The 25781-nt window shown below is 38.1% G+C and overlaps 1 protein-coding gene across 3 annotated transcripts in view; it reads right to left on the reverse strand.

Annotated features, from left to right (window-relative positions):
• The window catches only part of Tex10 (testis expressed 10), a 44333-nt gene that overhangs the window by 16957 nt on the left and 1595 nt on the right, over window positions 1-25781 (reverse strand). For 2 of the 3 annotated variants that reach the window (XR_005090829.1, XM_028882765.2), the window contains exons 2-11: window positions 23723-23911; window positions 22244-22956; window positions 21623-21863; window positions 16199-16311; window positions 9974-10212; window positions 9330-9465; window positions 8640-8815; window positions 6851-7028; window positions 2693-2781; window positions 1709-1842 (exon numbers count right to left, since the gene is read on the reverse strand). Coding sequence is in view for 2 of the 3 variants with exons in the window: in XM_028882765.2 (XP_028738598.1) it covers window positions 1709-1842; window positions 2693-2781; window positions 6851-7028; window positions 8640-8815; window positions 9330-9465; window positions 9974-10212; window positions 16199-16311; window positions 21623-21863; window positions 22244-22956; window positions 23723-23902 (2199 nt within the window). In the remaining variant the exon portion in view is untranslated. The remainder of the gene's footprint in view (window positions 1-1708; window positions 1843-2692; window positions 2782-6850; window positions 7029-8639; window positions 8816-9329; window positions 9466-9973; window positions 10213-16198; window positions 16312-21622; window positions 21864-22243; window positions 22957-23722; window positions 23912-25781) is intronic. The other variant, XM_037202597.1, reaches the window with a different exon arrangement.

The raw sequence follows: 25781 nt of genomic DNA on the forward strand, positions 1-25781 counted from the left end.
GTTTTGTGCATGGTGGCAGATATAGCTCTATTTGTAATCTTTTACATGTTGACATCCAGTTATGCCAGTATCATTTGTTGAAGATACTTTCTTTTTTCCATTGTGTATAGTTTTGGCTTCTTTTCAAAAATCAGGTGTTTGTATGTGTGTGGATTAATGTCACGGTCTTCAATTCAATTCCATTGGTCCACATGTTGGTTTTTATGCCAGACCAGGCTGGTTTTTTTTGTTTGTTTGTTTTCTTTACTATAGCTCTATAGTAGCGCTTGAGGTCAGGTATGGTGATGCCTCCAGAGGTTGCTTTATTATACAGGATTCTTTTAGCTATCCTAGGTTTTTTGTTTTTCCATATGAAGTTGAGTATTGTTCTTTCTAAGTCTGTGAAGAATTGTGTTGGGATTTTGATGGGGATTGTGTTCAATCTGTAGATTGCTTTTGGTAAAATTGCCATTTTTACTATGTTAATCCTGCCTATCCATGAGCATGGGAAGATCTTTCCATTTTCTGATATCTTCTTCAATTTCTTTCTTCAGAGACTTAAAGTTCTTATCATACAGGTCCTTCACTTGTTTAGTTAGTGTTACCCAAGGTATTTTATATTATTTGTGGCTATTGTAAAAGGTGATGTTTCTCTGACTGCTTTCTCAGCACTTTTATTATTTGTGTCTAGGAGGGCTACTGACTTTTTTGAGTTGATCTTGTATCCTGCCACTTTACTGAAGGAGTTTATCAGCTGTAGGAGTTTCCTGGTAGAATTTTTGGGGTCACTTATGTATACTATCATATCATCTGCAAATAGTGGAAGTTTGACTTCTTCCTTTCTAATTTGTATCCCCTTGATCTCCTTTTGTTGTCTTATTGCTCTAGCTAGAACTTCAAGTACTATTTTGAATAAATATGGGGAGAGTAGACAGCCTTGTCTTGTTCCTGATTTTAGTGGAATCGCTTTGAGTTTCTCTCTGTTTAATTTGATGGTGGCTGTTAGGTTGCTGTAAATTGCCTTTATTATATTTAGGTATGTTTCTTGTATTTCTGATTTCTCTAAGACCTTTTCATGAATTGGGGTCTTCCGTAACTTTAATTTTAATAAATTACACATTAATTCTTAAGAAACTAATGAGCGATTTTTTTCTTTAACAACTCACTTTCAGGAGGGCAGTGGTGGCACACAACTTTAATTCCAGCACTTGGGAGGCAGAGGCAGGCAGATCTCTATGAGTTCGAGGCCAGCCTGGTCTACAGAGTGAGTTCAAGAACAGGCTCCAAAAGGCTACACAGAGAAACCCTGTCTCGAAACACTAGATAGATAGATAGACAGATAGATAGATAGATAGATAGATAGATAGATAGATAGATAGATAGATAGACAGATAAGAAAGAAAGAAAGAAAGAAAGAAAGAAAGAAAGAAAGAAAGAAAGAAAGAAAGAAAGAAAGAAAGAAAATAAAAATAAAAACTCACTTTCAAAGATGCCAACCTTTACCTAAGGTCTTTCATTTACTAACTCAAATTCATCCTCTTCCATGAAGCTCTATGTACATATTCTCCCTCTTCAAAACACATGGATTTCCCCCTACAGACACAGCGGTCCTCTCCAGCCTGAGGACCACTCTACACCCTGCTGTGTCTAGTAGTACCCAGAACACAGCAAGCACTGGTGACTCCAGCAGGACTACGGAAATGAACAGTTTCTTTCTGGATGCAGTTACCTCTGTTATATCCCAATGGTGTAAAAACTGGTCCAAGTCTGTAAGGTAGAGAAGCACAGGGGAAAGCGATGTCTGGATGACATGAGGAACTCCTCGAAGGTTCTGAAGCCAGGCCAACTCCTCTTTTGAAAACCCTAATGTGGGTGACAAACAGAGTCAGCTGAAAAATAAATCACAGAGCAGCAATATACAACACTCAAACACTCATAATAGTTCTTCTTTGTTGTATTTCTGTATCTTACAGTGTCTTAAGGAATTAAATCCTAGAAATGAAACCATAAAATTCACATTAACTACACATGCAAAGGATGTGATCTCACCCAATCTCCAACACAGCAAAAAAAAAAAAAAAAAAAATTAACAACTTCTATTGGGAGCTTTAGTAATCTTGAATTTTTAAAGGGGGGGGGGGCAGTAGCTTTTAACAAGGAAAATGAATGGAGCATGGTGTCACAGGTCTTTAATCCCAGCACTCTGGAGGCAGAGGTAGGGGATCACCAAGTTCAAGGCCAAAGTTTCATAGGGAAGCACTGTCTCAAAAAAAAAAAAATGATACAAAGCAAATGAACAAAGAGGAAGCAGCAACAATATGATCCCTTCAAAATACATTCAACACTGTATGTTCTTATACAATGGTCCTCAAATGCTTTTCAGTTACTCATTGGCTCTAAGTCTCTTCTTTGGGGAGAAAAGGGTGGAATGGAGAGGTGGATCACCCCACCTGAACATGGATTACCTTACCTAAAAATTCACATGTCCCTCTTGGCTCTTTTATACTTTGTCCAACCCACACAGAAACCTGCCAATGAGCCTCCTGACCAGCAGCCCCCAGCATGAGCAGACTGCCACAGATACTGCCCAATAAGCTAACTGCTTCCATGTTCATAACACCATACTTCCATGAGCATGTCTAAGGAGGCTAATGTGACGGTCACATAGCATTGTGTTCTCTTTTTAACTTGACATGATTGTTAATATGGCTACCTGTAAGTGTGGAAAATAAGAAGCTGAGATAGTCCACATCTGTCATTAAGTAGTCATTAACCGAGTGGCTCCATCCAGAAAAGGACGATCTAGAAGAAACAAAAGAACTATTACCAGTCTGTATTAAGAGCCAGGGGATGGGAGAGGGCTGGATAGCTCGCTCAGCAGCTAAAAGCACGGGGCTGTTCTTCCACAGAACCTGGGTTCAATTCCCAACACCAACATGGCAGCTCACAGCTGTCTGTAATTCCAGTTCCCATGGAATCCAACACCCTCATACTTTCAGGCAAAACATCAATGCATATAAAGGCAAAAATAAATAACAAACAAACCATTAAAGAAAAATGAGGGTTCTTCAGAGATTAATCTCAGGACCTCCAAGTACCCTAACACTGAGCCATAATCCCAGTCCTGCATTTTCCTTTACTGAAAACAAACCTAGGCTGGCAAAATTACTCAGTGTAAAAGCACCTTCTACCAAACATTATGACCTGAGTTCAGTCCCTGGGACCCATATGGTAGTAGAGAACTGACTTCTGCAGAATGTCTTCTGACCTCCACATGTATGTGTACGTTACACACACACACACACACACACACACACACACACACACACACACACCTTAAATAAATTTAAAATTTTAAAAAACAAATCTAATTGCAAGTTATGTAAAACCCACAGTATATATACTGTTTAAACTTCATATAAGGACCCCAGTATTGCAATTATGAAAGTTAGAGGTGCAAATATTTATAGTTATGTTTCATTAAAAACATAACTATAACTGGCCCATATATATGATGTAGCCAAACTTCAGCACATTTCAAAATTAGAGCCAAAGAGCCAAAGAAGTTTTTATTTCAGTGGCAGGTTCCACTACTATGTACTAAGTTTTTTATTTATATAAAGTCTTACCCTTACCAAGTAAGATAATTAATGAAATCTCAGCTTCACAGCAAACTAAAGCAAAAAGCATCCTAATCAGACTTAAAAAGTTTATTGTTAAAGCAATAATATGCTACATTCTGGTGTACCCTCACAAAAGAACAGTAAAACAGCTACTGTTTAAACAAAGTCTAAATGAGCTGGACATAGTGGCACAAACTTGTAATCCCTGTACTTGTGAGGCAGAGGCAGGAAAATCAGGAGTTCAAGGTCACCCTCAGCTACACACTGAGTTTGAGACCCACATCAGTTACATGAGACCCTATCTCAAAAGACCAAAACCAAATGTAAAATGAGAAGTACTTGGTTTCTCCTGTAGGACAAGTTACTAGCTGTTCTCTGAAAAACCCTCAGAGCAAGGCTTCCTTAGGGAAAGTGTGAATGCCAAGCAGAGATGCAGCAAAAAGACATAATGATCAGGTCTAACCAGCTGATATTACAGATTTTATCAGACAACTGAGTAAATGCCAGACAAAATTAGGCTTATCTAATTTACCTCCTGTCACAAGGGGGTTGTAAAAAAACAAACAAGCAAAAAAACTCTGCCTTTGTATTTATTAATATTCTTAAATAGGAGGAGGCACACTAAATAAGCAAGCATTCTTGTGTCATTCCAAGCAACGTGCAGACATCTATGGAGGTATATCACAGGAACTCAACAGAAAGGACAGCAAGAGGGACAAAAGAGTTGATAGAAAACATCCTTACACCCAGTAAATACAGGAAGCAACTGTGCCACCCAGTGGCTACAAGTAGAAAGTCCACTTCAAGTTTGACTTGGAACAGATCACAAGCAGCCCATACTCACTCAGCTTTACCCAAGCCAGAGCACTACTAAAAGGAGCAGTATTAATAATTATGCAAAAGTGAAAGAGGCAAACCAAATTTGGTCCTGGAAATGTGCACCACATGCACCCTCATGAAAACCCCCAAGACAAAGTTTCTTAGTCCAATTTCTCTCTGTTCAACACTGTAGAGAAATTTCCTTATTCATGTTTTTTGGGGAAAAAATTATCCATAATTATATTGTCCAATCTAGCTATAAAAATCATGGGCAGAAATGCAAATGAGAAAGGCCATAGAACATAAATAACATTAGAACTTGACAGCAAACCCAGTATCACTTTAGTTTTAAAGACAGCATGACATACTACTTATCAATTGTCCCAAATACTCTTACAAGAATTTGCCACATGGCATATCTGTTCAGGACTAAGTTGTTTTCTAACCACTGTTTTTATTCCAGAATGGTATTGGTAGGGGGGTTGTTGTAGAATATTATTTCAAGGTGTGTTAACTTTTGTTTATGCTCTGGAACATTTGTTTAATGATGCAAAGATGTGTTTGGTTAAATAAAATTCACCTGTGGTCAGGAGACTGCCAGCAACTAGCTGACAGGAAGTGGTAGGGAGGAGTGAGGTAGAGAAGGGTTTATAAGGAGGGGAGAAGAAGCATGGGGGCTTTTGGGGAGGATGTGAGCAAGGAAAGGTGAGCTACTTGCTACTCAGACTCTCTGAGGGGCAGAATTCCCCCTTAACCTTTGAATCTCGAGTTCGTCAGCGGGAGAGAGGTCTGAAGAGTGTGAGGGAGCAGAACTCCCTCAGAACCCTCAGATGTGGCAGGCGCGCTGCAGCCCAACGGCTGCTGATAGCAGCAGAGCTGCAGTTGCTTAAGTGGCTTAAAAGGCGGCAACAAATTAAAAAAGGGCAACAGGAGGTGGTTGTCAAATCCTAAGAAACTATAAATGGAGGGGAGGGTACAGGCAGTAATTCTAAACACCCTTCTTAAAAACCGAGAAAATGAACAATGTCTAAATGATGGGGTTTTCACACCGGGAATAACCTAGTTCTCAAACAGCTGGGCATCAAAACTACAAAAGGTGAATTTATTCTCTAAGCCCAGTTAATGCAACAAAATAAAATTTATCAAAGATATCTCTGGAAAAATAATCTGGCAACAGCACCCAGCAGATATGGGATTAAGAAGCAAGACTTTTATACCAGTGTAGGACAGACTATAAAAACTGGCTGGTATATAATCATGGTCTAGCAGAAGAGGAGAGATACTGAAGAAGAAAACCTGAAGTACTTAAAAGTTCGTCTGAAGGAACCAAACTACTGCTGAACCAGGATGATAACCAGGCCTCAAACCAACTCTCTCCCACTGAGCTCCTGCCCCAGTCACAATCTGCTGTTACTGATTATGAACCCTCATTAGCTTAGCAGTGTTGCAGATTAATCCAAGTTTCCAACTAGCACTACAAATCTCCAGAGGAAGGTAAGTTCAAAAAAGCAAGACTGTTGAACCCACTCTTGACAAAAGCTAATCAACTTTAGACAACCATAACTGATATTCATAAACATTAAATGTACTTTCCAGAGACTCGAATTCAGTAAGTATTCAAAAAAGCTACTCTTGGGCTGGAGAGATGGCTCAGTGGTTAAGAACACTGGCTGTTCTTCCAGAGGTCCTGAGTTCAATTCCCAGCAACCACATGGTGGCTCTCAACCATCTGTAAGAAGAAGGAGATCTGGTGCCCTCTTCTGGCCTGCAAGGATACATGCAGACATTACACTGTATAATAAATAAATAAATCTTTAAAAAAAAAAAAAAAAGCTACTCTCGACAGAATTTTAGACACTGTAGCTAAGGAACAGTGTAGCCTCCAATGGAAACCAGTAAGTAAAAACACTTCTGGTTACAGATAAAAAAAAAAAAAAAAAAAAAGAAATTTCAAAGGCCTAACATTAAACCAAAGTTCAGAATTTTTTTCTATTTCTAAGGAAGAAAAGCATAGAAAACTAGTCAGTGCTTCAAACTCCTAAAAATATAATCATTCTGACACACAAACACACATAAGTAAACCTTGACTTCTCATTTATAAACAACACTGTGAACAGCTCATGCTAGAAAAGTGAGGCAGACAATTATGAACCACAGTGCAGTTAACAATAGCCAAAAATAAGTTTAATACAAGAAGCAACTGACACCTGGGCCTGGTGGCGCACGCCTTTACTCCCAGCACTCAGAAGGCAGAGGCAGGTGGATCTCTGAGTTTGAGGCCAGCCTGGTCTACAGAGATTTCCAGGACAGCCAGGACTATACAGAAAGATCCTATTCTCAGAAAACTAAGCAAAACAAAAGAAAACTTCTGTATTTCCATTGTGTAACGAAAGATGATACACTTAAAATACAGATCACTTCAGTAATACCTCATGTACAGTATTCCAATAAGTGTGGCAGCCAAACTTGAACCGAGTCTCCCCATAATGCAGCACCGACTTAACCGAGAAAGCAAATCAGCAGGCAGAGAAGGCAGAAAATACAAAAGCTGAACCAGACGCTGCTGAGACTCTGCAGGAAGAACCACCACAGCGCCTTCTTGTGGATCTAGTGGGGAGGTAAATATGAAATTCAACTATAAAAGATACACAAACCACAGATTAAATTATTAAAGCACCTTGATGACTTCCAATGAATTCAAAGCTGACAAATGATGTTAAATTTCAATTTTAACAATTACATACCAAATTTTATCATGTATGGCTTACTAAGCTATTTAAGTAAAATACTGAACTTAATCATTTTTGACACTATTAACTTTACAACATCCAGCCGGGCGTTGGTGGCGCACGCCTTTAATCCCAGCACTCGGGAGGCAGAGGCAGGCGGATCTCTGTGAGTTCGAGGCCAGCCTGGGTTACCAAGTGAACTCCAGGAAAGGCGCAAAGCTACATGAGAAACCCTGTCTCGAAAAAAGAAAAAAAAAAAAAAAAAAAACAACAACTTTACAACATCCAACGGTCTTCATAGAAACAGATTTTTTAAAATAAAAATGTTGATGGTGATGAAAACGGGCTGGAGAGAGGGCTCAGAGGTGAAGAGCATGTTGCTAGACCAGATCAGGCGGCTCACAACTTCCTCTAACTCCAGCTCCAGGGAGATCTGATACCGCTGAACTCCAAGAGCACTGTACCCACATGCATAAACCCACACACAGACACATGATTTAAAATGTATTTTTTTTTAATCTTTAAAATAAAGTCCAGATAGGCAAAGCTATAAACAGAATATACATTAACTGTTGTCAGGAGCTGGAGTAAAGAAAGACTAGGAGATGACTAATAAAAACACGGTTTCTTTTGGGAGTGATGAAAACATTCTAGAATTATGTAGTAGTAATAATAGTACCACCTTAGGAATATACTTAAGCCGGGCGTGGTGGCGCACGCCTTTAATCCCAGCACTTGGGAGGCAGAGGCAGGCGGATCTCTGTGAGTTCGAGGCCAGCCTGGGCTACAAGTGAGCTCAGAAAGGCGCAAAGCTACACAAGAAACCTGTCTCGAAAAAAAAAAAAAAAAAAAAAAAAAAAAAAAAGGAATATACTTAAGAATCACTGAATTATACAGCATTACAAAATGATAAAATTTACAGCATGTGACTTATATCTCAATAAATGTAAGTCATATATACTTTACAAATATAAATGCCAATAAGCTTTTATTAATATTTTTCTTCAAAATACTAAGCAGTAAGTCAGTTCTAGAGATGAATAGAATATTGATATTGGAGTCATCAAAGATACTCATGATGGTTAACACAAGAACTGTCTTGCCAGCAAAGCATCAAAAGAATTTTCAAAGTACCTTTTCAGTTAAATTTTATGAATTGTTTTAAAGATAACTTAAGAATGAAAACAGTCAAGTTGGGCATGGAGGGATGTGTACTTGAAGTAGAGACAAGAAGATCTCAAGTTTGAGGAGCCTGAACTTCATTGGGCCCTGTCCCAAACGAACACACCTTCCAAAACAACAACAAAAACAGGTAGGGAGAATATAAAAGGTAAAAACTATTCCAATATACTTAAAATGAATTTAGTATTTTGTTTGAGCAATTTAGCCTAATGCAAACCAAAAGAAAGGCAAATCATAGAACTCCCTTTTAACATTCCATTTCCTTGTTGGAATAGATGCAGGCCAACCTCCACCACTAAACACTCACCATAAATTCGTAGAGCAGCAGCTTGTAAGCTTTTCAGTAAGTCCTTATTTGCTTGTGCTGCAGCAGTATGAATGATATCAATCAGTTGTGTGGACAGCTCAGGGTTTCGGGAGCCAAGGTGAGAAAGCTGCAATGGGAGGCCAGCCAGCCAACGGGATAGCACTCTGCTTCGGTACCTTAGGAAGGCCAAGGAGGAACAGGATAAATGTTAATTTGCAAACATGAGCTATTACTAAAACCAAAACTAATCCTTTTTTTCTATTTAAATATAACAAAAGTAGTGATATACAAATAACACATTTTCTTATTTAAGCATTTGAAAGCAGGTAGGATACTGGCATTCCTTTCGTAGCAGGGGCAGTTTTGCTCACTAAATTATATAATTTCTAAATGAAAAGGGACACCAGTGAGATCTATGTGAGTTGTTTATCCTGTGTTAGCTACCATAAAATATATGAAACAATAAACTGGCGCCTTTAGTATGTTGCCACCTACAAAACAACTTCAGCCTTGCATTATCTTAGTCTGTTAAGATATGGGTATAGTTTTCTAGCACTATGAAGAATTCTTGTTGATAAAATTTTATACCATTTCTTGAATTCAACAAAAAACTTTAAAGACTTAATCATACTGATGTATACAGACTACAAAACTCAGCAAGAGACTAAGGGAAAATAAAAAAATCTTTACCTCAATCTGTAAGACCTCAGTTCTTCTTTCTGATAGATTTTACTGAAAAATTTGATTAACAAAGTCCTAACTGGAAGAAGCAGGCCTCTCTGCTGATACAGCGTATACACTGCCTTAATGAGATTCTCTGTAGCCTCTGAGAAGAGAAAGAAAACAACTGCATAGGACAGATACTCCTTCCACACAGTACTTCTTTGTTCCTGGGCAAAGCTGTCTTAGGCATAAACTGATGCTTATCATATATAGCAACAGTGTAACAAACAAAAGTCAAAGCAACCAGATTACATTATCACTTTTCTTAGGAACAAACCTAGGATGACAAAAACCAAGGTATTAGAAAGGATGAAAAAGGAAAGCTTTGATTTGAATGGGGAAAAAAATTAGTAAGTCACTTCAGAAAACTAACTTAATTTCAAGCTAAACAGAGGAGGAGTAAGTACATCCAGGCAGACATCTTCACCAGTTTGCTTCAGAACAGCCCCAGCCCAAGAAAGCAGCACTTTAAGCCACAGTCCCAGTGCTCAAGCAGACTGCTTTGTAAACACTTAGGCTTGCAATGGCTTGAATGTAAGCAGCATAACTACATGGAGTGACGGCAATCACTATTTATGCCAGACCCAGAGCGCCTCTCCTGCACCACCTACCTCTGTTTGGTTGCATCTGTATCAGCCTCCAGGAGACTCCAAGCAATCTGTTCAGCTGTTTACTGTTCAGCCTAGCACCACCTTTAAGGGTCTCCGTCACAAATTTCCTTATCGTTTCTATCCAACTGGAATCATTCTGCAAAGTTGAGGCATTTGCCAGCGAGACCATGATATCAGACAGCGTTAAATTCAGTAAAAGATGATCTACATTATTGGAGAGAACCGTGCAATGCTTGATGCTAAAAACAAAACACACACACACACAGATCTATAAACCACACCTGCTTGTGAACACTTAAAATAGTCCTAACACGGATAAAAAAATTTTTTCTTGTAGAATTTACAATTCCCAAGAAGACAGAGTACAAGGCAACTTTAGGCCATAGTTCTATAAATAAAACTACCCTGTGGAATCAAGGTTATATTAAAAAAAAAAAAAAAAGTAGAGCATCTATGGCTCTGGTCATTATTGAGTTACTACTCCAAGAAGAGCAAATGGTGAAACCTAACACTGCACTGGAATCTTAAGACTTTGTACAAGGCTGGATAAGACCTGAAAATCCTAACTCACTTCAAGACATTTTTAAAGCAAGTACTTGTATTTAGTGGAACATTACAGTAATGCTGATTTTTACTTAACTTCAAACTAATCATCTGCTTTAAAAGAACCACTAGTTTCTCATCATAATTTGTTCGTGCATGAAATAGGAGAACTGCAGGGTGTGACGGCATTATGCCTCTAATTCCAGTACTTGGGAGGCAGAGACAGCCCAATCTCTTGAGTTCAAGGGCAGCGTGGTCTACATAGTGAGTTCTGGATCAGTCAGGGCTACATAGTGAAATCCTGCCTCAAAAATAAACAAACATTAAAAATTGTATGCTGGGTGGTGGTGGTGCACACCTTTAATCCCAGCACTTGGGAGGCAGAGGCAGGTGAATCTCTGTGAGTTCAAGGCCAGCCTGGTCTACAGAGTGAGTACCAGGACAGTCAGGACTGTTTTACACTGTTTTACAGAGAAAACCTGTATCAAAAAAACCAAAAAGTAAAAAGAAAACTCATCCAGGTAAGCAATCATCCAATTTTATAATTCATCTATTAAAATACTAAAATCATTTCATTTCTTTCAGCCAAGTAAAACAATTCCTTCCAAAGCTTCAAAGAAATTACAAAATACCTCAAGCAGAGTATCCTAATAAAAATAAGTTGCAACTTAGAATATATTCATCTCAGATTATTTAATAGTAGAGGCAACTCTGTTTAGAAAAACATTAGCCATAATCATAAGTATCTCAAATAACCTAAATAAATAAAGGAAAGGACAACCCTAGGTAAGGCTTGAGCAAAGGCATGTAGTGAATTACCATACATATCCCAGTACAGAAATTAAGTCTGGTGCTACTGAGCATCAAATGCAAGGCTGGACATGACAAGCCTGAAAGGGAAAAATGGTACCAAGTGACAATGAGTCAGTGGCTAAAGACATCAAAACAAATTCTGCAGACAAAGAAGAAACACAGCTACTTGCTGCTTTTAGACTACATGGGTACAAAAGGAAACTGAGTGTTACAGACTATTATCGAAGAAAAGGCTGTGTGGCTACTTAAGCAATTTAGGTGAACCATGCCAGGAATGACAAGAGTCGATGTTGGAACAGACTAAGAAGGCATTCAGGAAAAATAAAAGTATCTGGATTTGAAATTTGTTTAAATGTATGTATATGAGTTTGGAGACTTTGGAGGAGTCACGAATTTAAGCCCTGGTGACTTATGAGAGCTAAAGAAAAACAGAGACCCAGACTAAAGTCTTGTTTTAGATATGCTGAATTTAAACATGGCATAAACCCACAGAGACGGCCAATGGACAACTCAGAACACAAGTCTGACACTGAAAGACATCTCAGAGAGTTTAGAAAGTACCAATTTAGGGGCTGGAGAGATGGCTCAGAGGTTAAGAGAACTGGCTGTTCTTCCAGAGGTCATGAGTTCAATTCCCAGCAACCACATGGTGGCTCACAACCATCTATAATGAGATCTGGTGCCCTCTTCTGATCTGCAGGTATATATGCAGACAGAACACTGTATACATAATAAATAAATAAGTTTAAAAAAAAGAAAGTACCAATTTAAATACTCCCAAGGAAGCTGAGAAAAAAATCGTTTTTACCTTATGTAGTCAATCTCTACTAAAAATGTGAAATTTCATTATTAGAAGAGAATGAAACCTTGAACATTTACTATACATAAGTTTCTCACACACAGCCTAATTACTATCTAGAACAATGGTTCTCAACCTTCCTAATACTGAGACCCTTTAACACAGTTCCTCATGCTGTGGTGACCCCACCCAACCATAAAATTATTTCAATGCTACTTCATAACTAATTTTGCTACGGTCAATCTGTGTTTTCCAATGGTCTAAGGTGACCTCTATGAAAGGGTCATTTGACCCTTAAAAGGAGTCTTGAACCACTATCTAGAAGGTCTTAATGGATATCTGCAATTTAGAAGCGTTAATTCTGTTCCTCTAGTTATTTACACAGAAAGTTTTAAAACTAAATATACAAGAGCTGGGCATGGTGGTGCACACCTTCAATCCCACACTTAAGAGACAGGATGATCTCTAACTTTAAAGCCTACCTATAGAGTGAGTTGCAGGACAGCCAGAGAAACCCTTTCTTGAAAAACACCTATTGAAATATCACTATAAAACTATAAGAAACAGGCTGGAGAGATAGCTCAGAGGTTAAGAACACTGGCTGCTCTTCCAGAGGGCCTGAGTTCAATTCCCAGCAACCACATGGTGGCTCACAACCATCTATAATGAGATCTGGTGCCCTCTTCTGGTGTGTAGGCATACATGTCAGAACACTGTATACATAATAACTAATCTTTTTTTAAAAAGCTATAAGAAAGTGAAGAATAAAGAGAAAAAGGAAAATTGCAAGGGTGTTGGGGAAAAAGGCCAGGTATGGTGGCACATACCTGCAATCCTAGCACACAGAAGGCAAAGGCAGGTATACTGTCTAGTTTTATGTCAACCTGGCACAAGTTAAGAATGACAAGGGGCACAGGAACCTCAACTGAGAAAATGCCTCCATAAGACTGGACTGTATGCAAGCCTGTATGGCATTTTCTTAATTAGTGATGGATGTGAAAGAACCCAGACCATTGTGGGTGGGGTCATCCCTGGGTTGATAGTCCTGGGTTCTGTCATGGGGGAGCAAAACAGGTAAAGCAGCACTCATCCATAGCCTCTGTATCAGCTCCTACCTCCACGTTCCAGCCCTGCTTGAGTTCCTGTCCTTCAGTGATGGACTACAATGTAGAAGTACAAGACAAAAAAACTCTTTCCTCCCCAACTTGCTTTTGGTCATGGTGTTTAGTCACAGCAATAGTAACCCTAACTAGGATAGCAGAACAATCAGTAATCCAAGGCTATTCTTAGCTACACAGTAAGTTAGAGTCTAGGCTTGACTACTAAGACCATGTCTCAAAGAGAAACAAAAGAAACAAAAGTAACATTTAAATTGAGTCAACTCAAGATGACTTCCTAACAGCAATGGAAACCAGGAGACCATAGTGTTACTGTGCACATGCAAAAGGAAACCTAGAACCTTACACTGCTGAAATCATTATTCAGAAATGGAGAAATGGAGGCCAAGGAGATGGTTCAGTGGGTAAGAAGATTCCAATCCCCAGAACCCATGTATAAATCCAAATATGTAATGCAACTGCCTATAACTCTAGGACGGTGATAAAATGGAGACGGAGGACCATTGGGGCTTGCTGACCACCATCCTACCTCCACATTCCTTTAGAGACCCAAATCATGGCCTTAAGTGTCCGCTTAGGATCTTGGAATATGTTCACGGCTACATTTAGACTTGGATTTGGCAGACAATTTCATAAAAATTAACCAAGTGAACCTATGAATTTGAGGAGAATAAGGTAAAAAATAAGGTAGAGCATGACCTCTTGAATTGCCTCAGGATCATACACCTGCACACACGAGTATGTAGATTACACACACACCCTCAAAATAGAGAAATGGTACTTTTATTTGGGGGGAAAAAAAGGAAGAGAGAGAGAGAGCACTCCAGAGAGCTCTCCAGAGATTAAAAGCACTGGCTGCTCTTCCAGAGAACCTGGGTTCAATTCCCAGCACCCACATGGTGGCTCACAATAACCTGTAACTCCAGACCCAGGGGATCCAACACCTTCTTCTGGCCTCTGTGGGCACTGAATGTACATGGTGCACAGATACATGTGCAGGCAGAACACCCATTCACATAAAAATAAGTAAATAAATGATCCAAAATGATCCCAGATGTAATGACAGAAACTTTAAAAAGAGAACAAAAAGCTAGAAAACTTAAGCTTCAAATTCAGCGAAAGACGGAAGATACCCAAAATTCCAATTTTTAATTGAAAGCACAAATTTAAACATTAGCAACAATGTCCTTTGTTCGCCTCCCATTCGTAGGTTCACTTGGTTCATTTTTATGAAATTATCTGCCAAATCCAAGTCTAAAATGGCCTTGAATATATTCCAAGATCCTAAGCAAACATTTAAGACCATGGAACGCATAATCCTACATTATTGTTTTTCACTTGACCATATATACCCATGTTAAAGTTTACTAATGAAAAAGTTAAAAGTAATGATAAACTGTAAAATGAAATCATATTCATTCCAGGCAAGACCACAAAGAATGACATTACACAGAAAAGCAAGCAATTTAAAACTCATGAACTGAGGGCTGGAGAGATGTTCAATGGTTAAGAACACTTGCTGTTCTAGCAGAGGACAATGGATTTGGTTTCCAGCACATGGTTGGTTACTCACAACCCTCTGAACCAGTTCCCAGGAATCTGACACACTCTTCTGACCACCATGGGTCACAGACATACACACACACACAGGTACACATGCACACACCTACTTATATGTAAGCAAAATACTCATAAAAGAAAAATAAACCTTTTAAAAATCTATTATAAGCCGGGCAGTGGTGGCGCATGCCTTTAATCCCAGCACTCGGGAGGCAGAGGCAGGCGGATCTCTGTGAGTTCAAGGCCAGCCTGGGCTACAGAGTGAGTTCCAGGAAAGGCTCCAAAGCTACACAGAGAAACCCTGTCTCAACAGCACATTAAATGAAATAATGTAAGCATGATTATTGAATATCTAGTAAATCTTTAGTAAGTAGCCTCTTCCTTATGCTCTTTCAGATGATATGTGTGTAGTGTTATATACGTGTGTGGTGTGTGCATGTCTGCAGGTACCCATACAAATATAACATGGAGGCCCATGGATAACAACAGGTATCTTTCCTTGATGGTGTTTTGGGGTTTTTTTGGTTTGTTTGGTTTCTGTTTTTTATTTGCTTATATTGTGGATGTAAGTGGGCATACAAGTGCCACACTTGTGGATGTCAGAGGGCAACTTGGAGGAGTCTAGTCTCTTCTACCATTTAGGTCCTGGCATTAACACAGGCAGTCAGGCAAGTGCCTTTACCCACTTCTGTCTCTAACCCCTATACTTTTCTTTTTGAGGCAGGATCTTTCACTGAACCTAAAAACTCATGAAATCAGCTCCAACTAGATTCTGATGTACTTGCTTAGTATCAACAATAAAATCATTTAGAAAGCCAAGAGTGTGCCCTAAAATACTTTTTCTCTACTAAAATACCCCATTTATATTAAGGGGCAAGTACTTAGTGAATTCATGAAAAACTCATACAATCAATAACCTCATCAATTATGAGCACCTTGAACCTTGCTCAAAGAGCCTCAGTGTTTCTATTTTCACACCTGCTCTCATTTGAAGTCGACTTTAATTATTATTAAACTCCATCCTCTATGACCCTTTCTGATCTTCTTCAGGATAATACAGCTTCATTATCAGTTTCCTGATGGACACATGAGAACAAATAGATGAACTTTAATAAGCTAGCTGTCTCAGCAATTTGTATTCAATTCCTATTTATGTAATCTGACATACCTATGGCAAAAATATATACAGAACTACAAAATCAAAGCAGACTGCTAGTCCTAAGGCTTAAAGTGATTTGTTCAAGGTAAGTCTTTCTTTGCTAGTTTTCATTTTCATTAAGATTTAGATACGAATGCCTCACAGTATACAAAGTTGCAGGTTATGGCTATCCTCTAATAATTTTAGGATACAAAGCATATTATTCCCACACAGTAGAAAAACAACTGTAATACCTTTTATTTGTCTCTTTCTTTCGTTGCTTGGTTATTTCTTTTAAGGCATATGGAAAATGGCTCATAAAATGATGTTTGAAATCAGTAAGGTAATTCTTTCGAAGCCATGACTCCTATTGAAATAAAGGTTCAGATTAGAAAAAAAACACAAGACAAAATGTAAAGTAACTAAAACTTAGGCAGAAATTTGATAATGTGATACTTAACTATAAATAATATCCCATTGTAAGACTACTTCTGCTAATGCTGTAGTACATAAATAAAATTTAAAATCAAACACAGCATTCAATTTTTATTCACAAGTAAATGAGATTTAAGAAAAATTCCTAATTTTAACCATTAATTTAATATTTAAGCATGTCTTCTACTTTATGCTCTCTGTAAGACCATTCCCCAGTGTTTCTACTTGCTCCTTAAGTTACATTTAAAATACCTTATTATCTTCAGAGTACTTCCTGAACTCTGTGCTCCTTACCACCCATTTCCATGTATGCTTTTTTTCCCATGTACGCTTTTAACATCCTACTTCAGACTTTATTCCTAATATTGACATTCTATACCATTTACCATCAATGCCACCAGAAGGTATGCACTATTAACAAGCACCTTATTAATAATGTTCATACCTTTGTCTCCCAAGTTCAGAATAGTACAATAATACTGAAGACTTCTGAAATAACAATTATTCCTTTATATGCTATCTAATACAGTAGTCATCTCTCACATTGAGCTATCAAGTACTTAAAGTATAGCTAGTATTCATTCATAAGCACCAAGGGCAAAAAAAAAAGTGACCAATATAACTGAGGAATTATATGCTGTATTGTATGTGCAAGCGTATGTAGGGGTCAGAGGTCAATCTCAAGTGCTGTTCCTCAGGAGCTATTTTTGTTTTTTAAAACAAGGTCTCTCATTGGTCTGGAGCTCACCAATAGGCTAGGTGGCTAGCTGGCAAGCCCAGGAATCCACCTGTCTCTCCTGCCCCAGTAATGGGATTCTAAGTGCATGTGCCATCACAATGCCCAGCATTGACCTGGGTGCTGACATAAAACTCAGATCACCATGCCTAACCAGCAAGCACTTTATCCACTGAGCTCTTTCCCCAGCCCTGGAATTATTTTTAAGACCAGTTTTCACCACATAACCCAGACTGGCATAGAACTTGAAATCTTCCTGCCTTCATCTCTTGAATGCTGGGTGAAGTGGCTAATTTTTAAGTCAATTTAACACAAGCTGTAATCATCTAAAAGGAAACCTCAACTTAAAAAATGCCTCCATAGGCAAGCTTGCAGGACATCTTCTTAATTAGTGGTTGATAGGGGAGGGCCCAGCCCCTTATGGATGGTGCCACTCCTCAGTAGGTAGCCCTCGGTTCTAATAAGAAGGCAGGCTTAGCAAGCCATAAGGAGCAAGCCAGGAGCAGTACTCCTCCAGAGCTTCTCTATCAGCTCCTGCCTTCAGGTTCCTACCCTGTCGGAGTTCCTATCCTGAATTCCTCCAATGAACAGTCGGAACTGTAAGCAAAATAAACCCTCTCCTCCCCAACTTGCTTTTGGTGATGGTGTTTCATCGCAACAATAAATATCCTCAGAAACTGGGATACAAGCATATCCCACCATACTTGGCTTGAATTTAAATTGTAATGAACCTAATACATATAAGGGGAAAAAATGGCTGTTTGGTTTCAAATTCTAATTTTTATGAAATAACAATGATAAAACATGAAATAGAAGTAAAGCAAGCATTAAGATATAAATCTAAGACACAAAACATTTATAGTGATTATAACAGTTCCTAACACTACAATGGCAGGACCCTAAAAGAAAAAATGTAATGTTAAATCATGTTCTCATTTGCATTCTTAAAACTAGGTACACATTAAAGACATACACATGAGAAATGAACAACCCCAGTAAGGACTCACATCCTCAAATGCTATACTATGATGCAATCAATGTACTTTGAGGTTTCTTTTGGAGCCAAGACCAAAGCTTCAAATTATCTTTTAAAATATTTGAACATAAATGAAATTTCTCGATTGTGTTGTAAATACTAGCAAATCAAATTGCTGTGGGATATTTGTTTACACTGTGTGAAGATGTGTCTATGTTTTGCCTTACCTGACTAAAGCACCTGACTGGTTTAATAAAGAGTTGAAGGCCAATAGCTAGGCAGGAGAGAATAGCCGGGACTTCTGGGCAGAGAGAGGAACTCAGGGTTAGAATCTGGCACTGCAGAAGACACCAGGGATACACTAAGGAAGTCGGATGTATAGAGTGGAGGAGAGGTAACGAGCCACATGGCAAAGCGTAGATTAATAGAAACTGGTTGATTTAAATTGTAAGAGCTAGAAACAAGCCTAAGCTAAGGCCAAGCTTTCATAATTAATAAGTTTTTGTGTCATTATTGGGGAGCTGGCAGTCCCAAAAAGAAAAGTCTGACAAGACTATCTACACCAAATGCATGAAAAGGTTCCAGTAGTCAAGCAAGCGGCACTTCTAAGACTACATTTATCCTAGATGTCAATTCATTGATAGAAAAATCTACAATTACAAAAATAAAAAACTTGCAATTCAGCCCATGTCTGTGATTTGTGCTCAAAGGAATGTCATTTCCTTCTTCCTAAAGATTAAGCCATTATACAGGTCACCCAATATTTCTCTATTATTCTACCAGTAAAGTAAGTAGGAAAGGAACAGGGGGGTGGTAAAACACATTAAATTTCCTTTTGATGTCACAATGCAGATAAAATTTTACATTTGCTTATAATAGTTCTTTTTTACCAAATTATTACAGTCTAGCATAGACAGCAAGGTGTTTTTAGATATCTGGGGGCTGAGAATAGCTCAGTTAGTACAGCTCAGGCTCTGGGTTCCACCTTTAATACTGTAAATATGTGTGACTATGCATTATGTATGTACATATTATTCCAACATAAATTCACCACCCCCTTGTAAGATTTTTGCTTTAATTACATGTACGCATAATCATCTGTGTGTGAATCTATACACAAGTGTAGGTGCCCATGAGGTTAAAGGCATTAAATTTCCTAGAGCTAGAGTTATAGGCATCTGGAGCGGAATTGTGACCTATCCACCATAGGCAAAGGCTATAACCAAACTAATGGCCTCAGCACTATACACTCAAAGGGCTGGAGAGATGGCTCAGTGGTTAGGAACCTGGGTTTAGTTCCCAGCACCCATATGGGAGCTCACAACAACCTGGAACTTCAGTTACAGGGAATCCAAAGTCCTCTCCAGGCCTCTGCAGGTATCAGGTGCACACATGTGATGCACCCATATCTATGTAGGTGAACACTTATACATGTAAAACAAAATAAATAAATAAATATTAAAGAGGAAGCAAAGAGAGTAATCATTTTGAACCACTGAACCATCATCTCCTGGCCCTACTCATACCAGTTTTATACAGTATCTCAATATAGTGTTCTAGTCTTCAACAGTCTATGTCTTAAGGATCCCATATAAATGAAATACTACTATACAACCCTGTAATGATAAAGTTATAAAGCATACTATTTTAAATATCCATTAAATTTCAAGACCGGAAACTACCACAAGTAATGAATTTGCAGACTGTGTATTTTGTCTCCTGTTCTAAATACAAATACTACAAAAGCATTTAAAGTGGAGAAATACTAGTCCATATTAAGTATCATAGTTTCTATTTCTCTCAGTCTGTCAGATGAAAATCCTGACTTGCTGAGTTTTATCCTAATAAACCCATTTTAAGTAGAAAATATCTTAAATCCAAATGCATTTTAATAGACCTAATTAAGCAAGTATCAAAATTTGGCCTAGCCTACCTTAAATATATTCAGTACACTTTATTATTAGCCTATGGTTAAACATCAGTATCTAATACAAAGGCTGTCTTATAATGAAGTAGTAATGCCTCACAGAATGTATTCAACAGCACAAAAAAGGCATTTCATTGTGCAGCTAAGTTTTAATACCATTCTACATCAAAAATTTTCAAGTCATATAACTTTAAATCAAGAATTGCTATAGAGCTGGGTGATGGTGTCGTTGGCGCACACCTTTAATCCCAGCACTCGGGAGGCAGAGATAGGTGGATATCTGTGAGTTCGAAGGCAGCCTGGTCTTCAGAGTGAGTTCCAGGACAGGCTCCAAAGCTACAGAGAAACCCTGTCTTGAAAAAAGAATTGCTATAGATCCATTAAAATTACAAATATAGATTTTTCTAAGCTCTATATATTACTGTGAGCCTATACCACAAAATGTCATTAAGAACTAAGCTTTGCTTCCTAGTGTAACACACTACACTCTTACCTATTAGTTTGTTGCTAATATACTTTGGAGCTCAAAAGTATAATCAATAAGAAGATGCTATCCTAGTTGTAAAAGCAATTTAAAAACATCCCTGCAGATAGTGATGGACTAGCAATAATAGAAAAAGCCCTTTAAGCACATTTTAGCACAAATCCATAATGCTTTTCAAAATTACTCTTTATCATTAGTTTTACCTCACATAGCATAATGGCTCATTCTCATATTTAGCTCAAACAAAAAAGACTAAAATGAAAACAAACAAAAAAATGCCTTCTCAGTGTTGCATGTGTATATAGGCAACTTTAAAAGATTCACATGGGTCTAACCAAGTCTTTGTGAGAGGTCTTCTGCAGAAGAGATGCCTCCCACTTTACAGCAGTGCTCCTGAAGCTGCCTGTGAGTGCTAGCACCGTAACTTAGCAAACCTGACCTCACAGCTTTGTTCCCCGTTACTTGCACAACATAGAGCATACTCCATTGCTATCACTATGACTTCAGCACAATCTTCCACTGCTGCATTCGATAACACAACAACAGGAACCACTTAACAAGCAACTGTTCAATCCCCTAAGAAACCTTCCAAATGTTCTTAGTTTGCCACAAGCAACACTGGTTTTGTGTTGCTATTTATTTCTTTATTCATTTTCAGAGACAGAGTATCACTATGCCTGGACCTCATCATATAGACCAAGCTGACCTTGAACTCAAAGATATGTATCTCCAAAGTGCTAAGATTAAAAGTAACACCACAATATCTGGTCTATGAGCAACACATTTTAATATTACTGTGAAATCATTTATAATAAAACCAAATACAAATGAGAAATTTGTCATGCATTTCACTGAAAAAATTAATTATATCCAGCTAATAACCTCACAAAAAAAATTTTATGTTATGCACTTCACTGAAAAAGACTAAAATCTAGTTAAGAACTTAGCAGAAACTATTTAGATTTGTGCTTTTATGAAAAAAAAAAAAGGAAACAAGTTTACAACTAAATTATGGGTAGTCTTTGGAGAATCCATATTCAATCTGTAGTAGCTGATTTCTAATCTCAATTATGATAAAAGGCATTACTAATAAAATAATAAAGAGCCCATTAGTTCTCACCAATGTATGGGTTTCATCCTGCTGTTTGGAGAGTTTCCACAGCAGGGAAATGACATTCAGGACTTGCTGCATAACCTGTAGAGGCTCTCGCTCTACACCATTTCCAACAGAAGCGGCTAATTGTGGAGGCAAAGCTTCAATCCAGCATTCAATTAGCAATGGAATTATAATCTCAATGAATCCTTTCAGATTTTCAGGGGATGACAGGTCTTCATCCACAGCACCTAGTGCTCCCAAGTACCTAATAGGGAAAGGTAAGAATAAAAAACCTTAATGATTTCATAATGTGCTGTTCACTGCTTAATTTAAATATAAAATACAGTAAAATGAAGCACCATAAACTATCAATTATATTGATCAAAACTGGTAAGAAAAACAAAATACTAAAACAGCAAAGCCAACAGCAATTTTAAGTTTTACTTCTAATTAGGCTTTGGCTACAAATGAAAACATACTTTTAAATGACTCTTGACATTGGGAGCCATCTAATCAACTCATCATGAATAACTACATGAAAATTATGAAAGACAAGTATTATGTCTTCCCACCATTAGCCAGTAATGGTCAGCAGTTAAAATTTAATATAGGAAAACTGAGTGTGGACATAACTGAAATCCTTACCGTAGCCTGAACTGTGAACTGACATTTGGCTGTGAACCCCCATTTTCATAAACCTGGATCTGTTGCTGGTCGCTGGCATGATCCTTCCAGTTGATAAAAATGGAGTTGCTAGTGGCATGGGGAGTTTCTTTTTGTTCCTGAAGTCCTTCACTTTCTCTCAACCTACTGGATCCATCTGCCAAGGCCTGAAGGAATTTACTGAGTCTCGCTAAGACTTTCAGCCTCCATTGCTGAGAAGTGACTCTCCGGTTAGGATTTACGGAAAGTATCCAGGACTGGGATCTGTCTCTATTTACCAGTCCTTTGGACAGCTGCTGATGAGAAATGAGTTCTACAAAATTCTTAAGCAATATACTGCTGCGGCCAGTAATGAGAGCTGGGTAATGTTCCAGCAGTACGTCCAAAACTTTTAAAGAGTCCTCCTGAATTCCTTCAGTAATGTGAGTCATGGCACTAGAGAGATGGGCACTTACCAAAGGGAAAAATGGAGAAATTTGTTCAGTTCGTATTTTGGGGGCCAGGAATTGAAGAAGTTGAACTGCTGCTAATCGTACATTAGCATCTCTATCTGTAAACACAGCAGTCACTTCACTTAATATGTTTGAAAGGTGTGCATCAATTATAAATGGGTATTGAGACAAAAGGTCTTTAAGTCCGAGAAGAGCACTTTGTTTAACACCAGCATTATAGTGATGCATCTGTGACAGCAAATCCTATAAATAAAAATACAGATTTTAAGTGTGAACATTACTATGGATCCCTTTCATGTAAACATTTTAACTAAAACTAGCTAAGCTGAATTCCTTGTGCAAAGTATCAAGATGTATTTTCAGATGTTGGTTAGCTTTACTAAGATCAGTAACACTCAACACTTACTGCAGACCTACTAGATTCCAAACATATTTATCCTTTCCAAAATTAACAAAATCTTCTGCACACTTTCACGTGGTGTGTTTTATTCAGAGGATACCATTTGGTAATTTTATTTTCCCAATACATACCTCATAATACAGATATAAATAATTCTAAAATCTTACAAAATCTACAGCACTGTCCTGGTAAAGCACTTTACAAAAGGGATACCTACTCTTTACTACAAACCAGGTAACAAGTTACATGCTACAATTAGTTCAAAAACAACTACCCACAAGATCTCACCTTAATCAGCTGTAAGAATAGAAAAACCATCCATCAAGAACTTAACAAATATGAATTAAATGTAAGAACTACTTCCAGGTGACATATATCAACAAAAAAGAGTTTACTATGGGGCAATTCCCTACAGATTTAGTTTAGCAAAACTTTCTGAAGTATGAAAGATACAGTTGTGAGATCAGTTATTGGTAACCCAAACATCACCTAACAATACACCATACAGCCCTAAGGCAAATCATTGAGATTAAACCTTTTTATAAAAAGGTAACATTCCACATGTGAAAGAAAGCTTTTCACATTATCAAGGAAAGGTTTACAGTTTACCTTTATGTTAAGTTTTCTATTGTTGGTTGGAAGCGTTCTGTCCTCTTTAAGTTGTTCGGGCACATGTATGGCCTTTGTCTTGAAGTGTGTGGCCGTAGCATTCTCTAATTTAGGCTTCTTTTTACCAACTTTTAATTTTACTTTTTGAAAGTCATCTTGGCGTTTCCTTTTTTTGGTCATTCTTGAGTGCTGTCAGAAAGAATGGAAACAATGGATTAAACAAGGGTAAGTGATAGAAGAATAAACATTGTTTTCCAGTATTTATATTGCTCAAACATCTCAAACATCATCATGAATCATGGCCATGAATAAAGATGCCAAAGAATCAAAATGCGCAACAGACAAAATCACTAAAACATGCAGGAATCAGTTTGGTTAAGAAATATTGAAAATAAGTCATTCACAAAAAGGGAAGAATCTCATTAAAGAACTTTGTAAGGTTTTCTGAGCCATATAAAATTGTGAATGTGCTAAACAGAAACCTGAAATGGTTTCTTTGTTAGAATGCACCACAGTACATATCTGTTAAAAGTTCACAACACCCAGGATTTAACATTAAGAAAAAAATCATTATTTAATGAAGGAGATAATTAGGAAGTTTCATGGATCAAAAGCTGGATACTACAAACAAACAAACAAAAACAGGTAGAACCCAGATAGGCAAGGAGAAATGAGTATCTTACAAGCAAGGAAAGACAGGTAATGGTCAGGAGTAGGGAATAAGTCTGGTAAGGACAGAAGTGAAGGCATAAGCACTGTGAACATCAGGCAAATTCAGGCTAGTCATAAACAAACAACAGTATCCACCCCTGCTCCACCCTGCAACAATGTAAAAAGAAATGCAATGTAAAAGGGATAAGGAAAAGACTAGCTGAGCCACTGTTATAATAAGTAACTCAGGCATAACCAGATGGTTTTGCACCATTTTCTTTCCTCTCCACTACAATCCTTCAGCTTCCATTCCTATCTTCTTGTTTACCAATTCTTTGAGCTACACGCTTCCTACCCATTGTTAAGTCATTAGCTTTCAAAAGTCCTTATTTCTACCCTAGACTACTCAACAGTTTCTCACTGGCAAATGCTGTTGTCTCTAGTGTCTCCTCTTCGACCCCGACCATGGTCACCAGCTTTCTAAGCACAGATGTGACAAGGATAGGGAGCCTTCAATTGTTCTTACTTTTTATAAATGAGACACTTCTTACCATGACATGGTAGGCACTAACGTGGCTCCAACAACCCTCTCTGGCTATATCTTCCCCATAGGTGAACTTCAAATAAAAGAATAATAATATTAACTGCTTCCATCTGGAACTAGTTCAGCTCTTCTCAAAGCTTCTCTCACAAATTCTGTCTTCCACTGCACACCCAGATGAGCACCTCTGGAGAAATAAAACTACTTCTGGTCTAACATACCTCACGTCATAAAGTCACAATGCTACACACAGAGGTAAAAATCAAAAATAAAAGTTTACAGTGCTTAGGCAGTGTGACCAAGTCCTGAGCTCATTGCATGAGTTGGCTGTTTGAAACCTGGAGCTTATGCAGGGACACTTGGCTCAGGCTGGGAGGAAGGGACTGGACTTGCCTGGACTGAGTCTACCAGGTTGATCACAGTCCTCGGAGGAGGATTTGCCCTGGAGGAGGTGGGAATGGGGGGTGGGCTGGGGGTAAGGGGAGGGGGTGGGAGGGGGGAGAATAGGGGAACCAGTGGCTGATATGTAGAACTGAATGGTATTGTAAAATAAAATAAATAAAATTTTTAAAAAATTTTTAAAAAAAAGTTTACAGTGCTAAAGAAATTAATGAATGAATGAATTCAACTATGACATCATATTCAAATACACTCGTGGGATTTTAAGACCCATTAAGTAGAAGTTGCTGACACAGGAGCTGATTTTAAAGGGAGCACAGTGCATGTGCCTGTACCACATGTTAGACTGAGGCAGAAAGATTGCTTGAGCACAGGAACTTGAGGAGCCTGGGCAACAGCAAAATGCCATCTCAATTTTTTAAAAAAGCTATTTCTAGAATCAGTATGATTCTTATCCAAACTGACATT

This window comes from Peromyscus leucopus, chromosome 2 (assembly GCF_004664715.2).
Source record: "Peromyscus leucopus breed LL Stock chromosome 2, UCI_PerLeu_2.1, whole genome shotgun sequence".
Lineage (NCBI taxonomy): Eukaryota > Metazoa > Chordata > Mammalia > Rodentia > Cricetidae > Peromyscus > Peromyscus leucopus.